Here is a 10,533-nt window from a genome sequence, read left to right on the forward strand (position 1 = left end):
ATTATATTTGACTGTTGTTGTTTGAGAAATTAATGAACATTTGCAACAGATTTTTAAAGACCTAATAATAGAGTTAAGTTGGTACAATGTTCTACTGTTGTTATTTTATTCTGCAACTCTGTATTACTTTTCCTTTAACAAAAAAAAATCAATTAGAAGGTTGTTTTTTAATGCTGTTATTACTGTTTTAAACTCTATTACAGGGAAACCGAATGCTGAAACTGAAGGATGGGTAGTTTCTTCAGAATCATGTAGCTTTTTATCTATTGGAGCAGAGTAAGTTCGTTTGTTACATATAGCTCAGTTGGTAGAGCATGAGACTCTTAATCTCAGAGTCGTGGGTTGGATCCTCACGTTGGGCGAAAGATTCCTGCATTGCAGGGGGTTGAAGTAGATGACCCTCATGGTCCCTTCCAACTCTACAGTTCTGTGATTCTGTGTTTCCTTACACATGAAGTCAAACCAGATTATTTCTGCTATTTTGTACTACAACAACTTGAAGAAAAGCTATTGTTGGTCTGAAAATTAAACTTCCATTGAAGTCAATGACCCATTGCTTTGAAGGGAGTTGAATTGTACACCCTCTATATTTAGAAGACAAAACACAGACAAGTGATCTTTGACAACCAACTAACTATTAGCCAGTTAATTATTTACTTTTCATGCTTTTGTATAAGTATGTTACATAAACAAAACAATCATCACGTTTTTGTGTTCAGAGAGCCATGGAATCTCTCCCTCCCTCCCTCCCTCCTCAGACTTCTAAGGATAGCAACAAAATGTGTCTCTAGAATTTGGGAAGAGAAAATGACAAAAAAAATCTTTTGTTAATGACGTGCAGAATAATGACCAGCAGTTTGTGAAAAAAGGCAAAGGCCATTTAGATTTCGCAAGGTATCTTTCCCATCTGGGGAGAAACTGCGCATTACAGAAAACATGGGATTGCTGGTAAACACTGCATTCCTGACTTGAATTCTTCCCTTGGTCCTTTTGGTAACAACACTTCCAAAATGTATTCTCAAGTTGCATGTTTCTCTGCCTCCACTAGCCTACAGGTGGAATGGATGCAGAAAAAATGCATGGCATCATGACATAACACACAGTAAGTGACACATTGCAACAGTGGGAAGAAAACTTGATATGGGAATCCTATCTTCTGTGTCGCCCTCATATAGTAGGTAACTTCTGCCCACAAAGAGGAAAAAGGGGGAAACCAATATTTCACAAAAAGAAGCCTGTGGATACCTGGAATTTCCCTGTTAAGGCACCTGTTTGTTGCCAGATTTTAGAAAATGGCAGACGTGTTAAATTCCATTATGAATTATTAGTCTAACAGGAACTGACAATATAATTGACAAGTCTGCCATCAGGAAAGCATGAAGGTGGCAGCTATAAATAGATTATGAAAGAAGATAAAAACTGATTTAATAATGCCACTATTTTCCAAAGACATTTTGACACCCTCAGTCAGTTCACATATGACACTAAACATAAGTAGTGTTACATAACTGAGCCTTGCTGTTGCCAGCTCCCTCTCTCTCTCTTTCATGTCAGCTGAATTAGTTATTTCCTGGTTTGTAACAAGCTTTATAGCCAGACACCCAACTGTGGATTGCATTTATATTCCAAATCAGTTTCACATTGTGATCTGCAAACCTGGTTGGACGGCAGACAAAAACCCCTCATAGGTTAGTGGTTGGCTGCAACACAAAAGTAAGAGAAAGGAGGGATCACACTTTGTGCATTCAAACAACATCAAACAATGGTTTGGCACTGCATGTAAGCCAAACCAATGTCTTTCAGTTTGCACGTGTATTAGTCAACTTTTAATACTCAACTTTTGCTTGGTTAACAAAACTATTTTGTGAAACTCTGGAATTATTTTTTTTTACTCTGTGAGATCAACATTTGGAGTATTGTGATTGTTTATTTCTCTAAATCACAGTAAATGTCAGTTATAGTTACATATCTGTACCATCTGGGCTAATTAAAATTAAAATTCTTCATCAACAAAGCTGACTTTGGTGTTCTGTAAAAAACAAAGCTGACTTTGGTGTTCCAGATTGATCACATTTGTTCTAGTTTTCCTAGTCAATATCTCCCAGATAAGGAGATACTGAAGGATACTAAAGGCCTGCCTCTAAGCTCTAGAAATCTCATTAAGTGTAATCTTATGCACATATACCCCGGAGTAAGCCCAATTAAGCTCAAATGGACAGTGTCAGTCATTTTCTTACAACTGAGATTTCAGGTAGTACTGATTGAAAACATTATCTTCACAGCTGCAAAAGGACTGAAAACTGCATTTTTTTAAAATGAGATTTTCCAAAATCTTAGTTCTAGATCACATTCTGAACTTATTTAATATGTCTGCGAAATTGTTGCACGCACAATATTATTGTGATTGTGTCAGCCACCAAGGAATACACATGCCCCCAGGCTTTTTCCAAACCAAAGGCACAGTGTCTATAATAACTAATGCTCTTCCAATTGCAATGTTTCTAAAGATCGGTTTTATGAAGATTTATAATATCTAACTTTATTTTCCAGATATTACCGTGAGGTCATGCCTGGAGAGATTGTGAAGATATCCAGAAATGATGTCCAGACGTTGGATGTTGTGCCAAGACCTGCGGGAGATCCATCCGCATTCTGCATATTTGAATATGTGTATTTTGCGAGGCCTGACAGCATCTTTGAAGGCAAGATATGAAATATGGTTCATCAGTCGTTCTTTTAGATTGATGAAAATTATACCGACGTATTTGAATCAAGGTCCACAAAAGCATTGGACAATCTTTTCCCCCCCAACAATTGAGGGTACATTAGGAAAGTCTCACAAGATCGATTTTATGGCTATCTATAGGGAGCAGAGTAGGGTTACTTGGAGAACTGTGAGCTTTCCTTACAGATTCTATACAGGGAGAGCAAAATAATCTTCATGATTTTCTGCTAGTTTAAATCGTAATAATAAATAAATAAATAACATGGGGTCTTTCCAGTGTATTACCAGAAGCTGTATTGCAGTACTTTGTGGGTGGGTAGCTGGGTTGAAAAGGATTTATTGGACCAGTGGCCTGGTTGCCCATTTGCACGATACATTTTTAAATGAGACAAAATAGAGGAGACTATTTGGTTAGCTTGTGGAGCATCATAATGCGTGCAGTGTATTTCCCTTTACAATATCTATGGTCACACACATCTTCCCCATGCTTCCTACTTTTTCTTTGAATGTTGCTTTATTTGTATTGTTAAAAAAATCATTTCAGTAAAAGGAAAGAAATAGCCCTTGTTAACAAAGCAAATGCTGAAGAGATTGGGTAACAGGAGTGAGCCAGCAGTAAATCACACCAAGCAAGATGGAGTTAACTATTAGCAAAAAAAAAAAAAAAAAAGGATCTGCACAGGAGTATCAGGCCTATTAAGCACAGCACCTAATCTCTGGCAGGTCTTTCCTCCATGAAGCAGTTGCTGAGACAGAAAGTCCCTGCCTCACCACAGCTGCCAAAGTCTGAAAGGTTTTTCCCAAGCAATCTGAGACTGTGCCTGCATGAAGCTAGCTTCTCCTCTACTCTCTTTGTGCCTCTCCTGGTTCTGGGAGACCAGGTGGGAGGCGAGCCTGTCACAGCAGGAGGGGGAGACACCCATGCCTCTTCACTAGCCAGACTCTTCTCTGCCTTTTGGCCTCCCTCCTCTTCTGCCTCAGCTTCTGCCTCTGATTCTGGGTTTCTCTCTGCCACAGACTCCCCCCCAAAGCCCTGTTACTTCTCTAGTTTCTGATACTTCCTCCCAGTCTTCCCTCTCTGACCACTCATTGTCGCCCCACTACCACTTCCCGGGCTCTGAGCCTTCTTCCCTGCTGGCTCCTCCTATCATTCCTCTCCATCCAACCAGTCCGTGACACTCGGTTTAAACCTTTACTCTTGCCTTGGTTTTTTAAAGGCAGTAGGGAAAAAAAATCAGTTGAAGATGCTGGAAACAAAACTGTACAGAACTAATGCAAGTTTTTTCTCATTCTCCACAGGTCAAATGGTCTATTCTGTACGGAGGAGATGCGGCCAACAGCTTGCAATTGAAGCCCCAGTGGAAGCTGATTTGGTTAGCACAGTCCCAGAATCTGCAACACCAGCAGCCCTTGGATTTGCTCAAAAGGTAATGTGCCTGATTCTTCTCTTTAATCTGAAATCTCATATTTTTGTTGTAGGAATATGTGTTTTTTTTTTGTTAAAATTTTTAATTGACATAATACCAACTTGTAACACAAAACATTTTAATGCAGATGTTTATCTTGTAGCACCAGAAGTTTCAATCTTGTCTTCCTGACTGGAAGCTTACAAGAAAAAGATAAATACATCAAACGAATGAATTACTTTCAAAAATAACCACACAGCATTAATATAGACTATAAATACACATGCTAATAAAATTCAACAGCCAGATAAAAATATTACCTCACCCCCAACCCTGTGTGAATTACTAGCTTTTTACCATTTCCCAAAGAAATTCCCCAAACACCAATGAAGTTCATGTTTTATCCAAGAGATTGCATAAGTTTATTTGGCTGTTGCAGTTGAACTGTTCCCACTTAGTCAACTCTTTTGTGTATAGAAAAGAAAAGGAATGTTGATGGAGAATTGATCTTAGCCACTTGACTTTATATGGTACTTTGACTTTTACATTCTCTCTCTTTTTCTAGTGTGGACTACCATACATTGAAGTACTGTGCAAAAACAGATATGTAGGAAGAACTTTTATTCAGCCAAACATGAGACTAAGGCAGCTTGGAGTGGCCAAAAAATTTGGAGTCCTGTCAGACAACTTCAGAGGGAAGCGTGTTGTCCTTATTGATGATTCTATTGTACGAGGCAACACCATTTCACCCATAATTAAACTACTGAGAGAATCTGGTGCTAAAGAGGTAAGAAAGTATTGCCGTCGGTTTTTGAGGAAGGCCTGACTGAGGGACAAGACTGGTGTAGTTTCAACTTTATAATAATCTCTCAAGTGTCTTGATTGAGGTGGAGGTGAAGGCAGTACTATGCTCCTCTCCTAAGAGCAAACCCAAGTTTATTGGCTCTGTTGCCAACCAATCAGCCCTCTCTCCTCCTTGCAGTGACTTTGAATTCTGCTGGTGCTGCCTGTTGGAATTGTGGGTGGTGGAGTGGGTATTATTTTTGTTGGTTATTAAGATATGTATTTTGTGTTTTTTATATTGTAAATCACCATGTGATCTTCAGATGAAGGGCAGTATAAAAATTACATAAATAATGGTAATGATACGAAAGAAGGGCATAATTGAAACAGTGTCAATATCATAATAGCATTCGCTCCCCTTCCTCCCTAGGTGCACGTTCGTGTAGCTTCGCCTCCAATAAGATTTCCTTGTTACATGGGAATAAACATTCCAACAAAAGAAGAACTCATTGCCAATAAGCCTGAATTTCATGACCTAGCCAACTACATAGGTAAAACATTACATTTTCAATCATTGTCAGCAAAGGTATACATAGAAACATGGACACTCTTTGTGTTAAACAGCTTGGGTGGTGACTATCCTCTGGCAGAAGGGAATCTACCAGTGAAACAGGGAGAGAGACAATTGTCACCTATGCATGCCCCCACCCTTTTTAAAGCTGCAGTAGAGATTGGAAGACCCTCTGGAGCAGATTTGGGGAGGGTAACTATAGGATGCTTCAGAAAGATCACCGAAATTGCCTTCTTTCCTATTCTGCTGACAGATTTCCATCCGCTAGAGGACCCCTCACCATTGGGTACCACCTTCTTCAGCTTTAGGGTGTGTACAATGGAGCAGCATTTAATTTATTATTATTATTATTTTGTCTTTTTTCTTCTCCTAGGAGCTGACAGTGTTGTTTATCTTTCGGTAGAAGGATTGGTATCATCTGTGCAAGAAAGCATCAAGGCAAAACAAGATAATGAAAACAACCTTAAGTCCAACAAGTTTCGGGTGGGGAAAATTGGCCATTGCATAGCCTGCCTTGTTGGAAAATACCCTGTAGAGCTAGAATGGTGAATTTTCAGAATACAGTTACCACTGAATTAAAGTTTGGAACTGAGAAGATGTATCACACCCAAAGTTGTGCCATAAATTGCTACCAAGGGAGTTATCAAACCACTCATTTTAGTTAAATCTTTATTCGGGATAGTGAGGACTTTTCAAGAACTTGAAATAAAATTATGCAGTATGATAAACATTAGTGCTGTAACATGGGGTGGCAAAGTTTCTTGATTCCTTAGCTGGCCTAATCCTGCCAGGAAACTTGATCTCTTCTCAGGCTTTTATTCACAACCTTGGTTTATTACAAATGACATTCTGAAAGAAACTGTGAGCCGTTACCTAAGTCATTTCAATTTTTTGAACAGGGTTCAACTGGGACGGGAAGGGGGAAATGCAAAATTATGGTTTTATATACATGACAAATTCTGAATTCATAGAATTCTGAATTCCATGCTTCCCTAGAAATTTTTATCTACCGGTAGCTGTTTGAGTTCTGTTTAAGAATGAAGTAAGTGCCTGTATTTTTGCTTACGTAACTAAATTCATGTGTAATAACTTGCTTCCAAAGAGACTTAATATTATTTTTATACAATATGTTGCTGAGACTGGGAGACTCAGGGAATTACTAAACCAAAATTCTCTAATACCTTGAGCCTTAACAAATTTGACAGGGAAAATTAGGCTGATAACCATCCTGAGTGCTATGATTTATTTTGCTAATTTTCCTCACTATGTTTTCATTGTGAATACTTAATTGTAATCTGAGTGAATGTTTTTACTGAATGTAAGCCTTCAAAGAAGACTCAAACATTGAAAAATTATCATGTGGACTTATTTTAGTAGAGTATTTTAATGTATGGTAGTGTTATATACATATATACACTTTAATGTATATATATTGCTGCTTTGTTCAGTGGGTTTTTTTTAATGCTGTGCATTTGTGAATGAAATCTAAATAATTCTTTGGTGGTTGTAAAATGGTGGCCTAGATATCTGAGTTGAATTAGAATTGCAGCTCATTCTAACCCAATTCAAAAATCACTGTTCGTGCATTGAATTGACACATGAGCGGAGCCTGCTCCTGGTGTCACCTAGCCCATGACTCCTCAGAGTGAGCATGCATGTCTGTTTGGATATCTTCATATAGCATGAAGCCTTTGTACATTCACACTGAAGTCTGTGCATGCAGCCTTGCCTTAACACATGAAGCTGACCTCTTTTTATCGTTCTCCCATTGAGTAATGAGTAAAGAAATTGCATTCAAAAACTGGCAAAGAGAGGGGCTATTATTATTTTTAATTCTGAAAGGTGAGATGCAGGGTTTTTGCCAATGCGGGTGGCACTGTGGTCTAACCCACAGAGCCTAGGGCTTGCCGATCAGAAGGTCAGCGGTTCGAATCCCTGTGACGGGGGTGAGCTCCCATTGTTCGGTCCCAGCTCCTGCCCACCTAGCTGTTTGAAAGCACGTCAAAGTGCAAGTAGATAAATAGGTACCACTCTGGCGGGAAGGTAAACGGCATTTCCGTGCGCTTCTCTGGTTCGCCAGAAGTGGCTTAGTCATGCTGGCCACATGACCCAGAAGCTGTCTGCAGACAAACGCCGGGTTCCTCGGCCTATAGAGCGAGATGAGTGCCACAACCCCAGAGTTGTCTGCAACTGGACCTAATGGTCAGTCGCAGACGACTCTTTACCTTTACCTTTAAGCCTTGGGGCTTTTTCACATCAGGAAGGGCAGGCAACCAGGAAAAGCAAAGTGCTGAAGAAAGGTTACTGGGTTGCCTGCCCTTCCTGTTGTGAAAAAGCCCCGAGGCTTACCTTATGGCAAAAACCCTGCACCTCACCTTTCAGAATTAAATAATAATAATAATAGCTCCCCTCTGCAAGTTTTTGAATGCAACTTCTTTACTCATTACTCGATAGGAGAGCGGTAAAAAGAGGTCACTTTTGGCACTGCACAACCAGATGTGACCGTTTTTACTTTTCCTGTCAACTTCCTTTTTTTAATCAGTGCCTGCATTTCTGAGAAGTTTCCTCTTTTGAAGTCAAATGTGGCTGTACCAGACCTGCTTGGCAAATGTCCACTTATATATATGTTGAATTTGACAGCACTGTGGCCCCTGACTCCTGTAACAACACATCTCACACCAGGTCCAGGGCTCCATTTACGATGCAACCAAGGGTTGCTTCCCCTCTGGTCAGTTTCAAGGCATCTTGGTTCTAGGGCTAAGTCACTTAGGGTGTTTAATATTAGTCGTGACAGGAATCTGTATTTATTTCTCTAGAACAAACACACAAACATGTTAAGAAAGAACCAATGGGCGACAACATATTGTTCCAAACAAATGGAGCGAAGATATAAAGGATTGAAGTACCTATGTTAGGAAGATGACTTATACCAGGTGGCTTTATTTGTCCATCTTGCAGAATCCAAACATATCAGCCAAGAGACTTTTCACACTACCTCCTACTGAGCCCTTTTTTAAAGGGGAAATGCCAGGGATTGGGTCAAGCACCTTCTGCCTGCAGAAACACGCGATCTATCATAGAAGTATGCCCCCTTCTTTGTAAGGTTATATCTCTACTGTATTAAAGGCCTATTCTTAAAGGTTAAGGGTCTTGCTTGCTCACTTACTGCCCTTGAGAAAATAAAGGTCGGTTGTTCCCATTTTACAGATGAGAAGTTGAGGTTTACTCAAGGCTGCCCTGATTTTCCCTAATAAACCTATGGCTGAAGTTAACGACATATTAGCTCCTGAAGTTAACGACATATTAGCTTTAAACCTAAATAATCCCTGATAGTTTCAGGGATCATTTCTTCCTCTTCCCTGCCTCTGCCAAGATTTCTTCTGTTTGGCTGAAAAGTATTTCAAATTGTATCATTTCTGTGTTGTAATAGTAACTTGTGGAACATTAACACATACTTCCCTCAGCATTGTTTCATCATGTCCAGAAAATTATACACCTCCAAATTTTATGTCTGACAAATATTCCTGTCGGATGTAGAATTCACTTTGCAATACACTTACTTAATTTCAGTGAGGCTTAACTGAGCAGACATGTATAGGATTGCGCTCCACAAGAAACGTAACTACACTCCTAAATATGCCTACTAAGAAATGAGCTCCACTGAATTCCATGGGGTTTACTCCCTGACTCTGTTAAGTTTCTAGGATCACAGTCTATACTGGTTAATCTTAAAGGTACTATAGAAGACTGTTAACAAGAGACCTATTAAGCTTCTAGCCCACGTGGAGAACAGCACCACCTATATCTTGTCAAGAATGTGGAGTAAGGTAGAAATATATTAAGCGGACTAGGAAATGGGGAAACAAGGATTCAAATCCCCACTCAAGTCATAAAGCCCCCTTGGTGACCTTGAGCTAATCACTACCTCAGGATTGTTGTGAGGGAGGCTCAAATGGGGAAGCGGACAACCATGAATGTCACCACCTGGTCCTTGGAGGAGAGGTGGGATATGAATTACGACCATCCAAACTCTGCTTAAAAACCTCCCAAGGATCAAGCAACAAGATCAGTGATAGGGGCGGGGGGGGGGGATGGAGACAGCAAAAAAGCCAAGGACTGGGGTCCCAGCAGAAGTCAAAATCCGTTCTTGATTTGTGGCGTGGGGAGGCAGAAGGGGACTGCCCAAGATACACCATAATCCCACAGCAGAAGCGAAAGGGTGTGTTTGTTTTGTCCCAAGCACGAGACCTAAAATTCGTAAATGTCGTCAACGCGACTGACCATCGGGGCGCTGCCTCTCTCGGTAAAACAAGTTTATGCTCCTTGCTGCTTCTGATGCAACGGGGGGAATACAGCAGGACAAACGTTACATAGGAAAGGTAGTTAAGGCAGCAACGCCAACTCTTCCGCCCGGAGCAGTTCGCACGCTCGCAAAGAATTACTCCTGGCACTACTTATTTAATCGTTTGTTTATTACACCGCTTGATAAAAAACACACAAAAGAACCCGAACTGGTGTACAAAAATATAAAGCGATAAAATATGAGAAAAATTCACAGCCGTACTTTAGTACAATGTTACGAAGTTAAAATGCTGCAACAGATCAAAATTTTCTTTGCTATCTGGGTAGGCTTGTCTAAACAAAAATTTATTCATTTTTTTTGCGGGCGCCCGCTTGATCTCAAGGGGCGCCGGTGCTTTCGCATAGGAGCAAGGCTGCCTCGAGGGCGGTGGAGACAAGCGGGAGCCCCGCATTCCGAAGCATCGGCCGGCGCATATCGCATCCGGGTATCCTAGGGCAGGGAAGGGAAGGGGAAAAGGGAGATGAGTGACGGCGTCTCGGTAAGATCAGTAACAGCATCCGCCGCCCATAGCCAAAGGCTATCAGAACGGGATGGCATCCCGCCCTCCCAACCGCGCCTCCACCCAATCAAAATGCGGCCTTCCCATCAACCAATCCCGAAACGCAGCTGCAGAAGAATTCCCGTTCCGGCCTCGAGGACAGAAATCAGGAAAAATCGACCAATCGCGGCAGGGCCTGTTAAGTAC

General features: G+C 40.7%; 1 protein-coding gene across 1 annotated transcript in view; it reads left to right on the top strand.

The window, feature by feature from the left end:
* The window catches only part of PPAT (phosphoribosyl pyrophosphate amidotransferase), a 41,056-nt gene extending 34,859 nt beyond the window's left edge, over positions 1-6,197 (top strand). The window contains exons 6-11 of the mRNA XM_033160911.1: positions 204-276; positions 2,551-2,702; positions 4,025-4,152; positions 4,697-4,918; positions 5,345-5,465; positions 5,859-6,197. Coding sequence (XP_033016802.1) covers positions 204-276; positions 2,551-2,702; positions 4,025-4,152; positions 4,697-4,918; positions 5,345-5,465; positions 5,859-6,034 — 872 coding nt within the window. The 3' untranslated portion in view covers positions 6,035-6,197. The remainder of the gene's footprint in view (positions 1-203; positions 277-2,550; positions 2,703-4,024; positions 4,153-4,696; positions 4,919-5,344; positions 5,466-5,858) is intronic.
* Positions 6,198-10,533: the final 4,336 nt, after the last annotated feature.

Source organism: Lacerta agilis, chromosome 9 (genome assembly GCF_009819535.1).
Source record: "Lacerta agilis isolate rLacAgi1 chromosome 9, rLacAgi1.pri, whole genome shotgun sequence".
Taxonomy (NCBI): Eukaryota; Metazoa; Chordata; class Lepidosauria; order Squamata; family Lacertidae; genus Lacerta; species Lacerta agilis.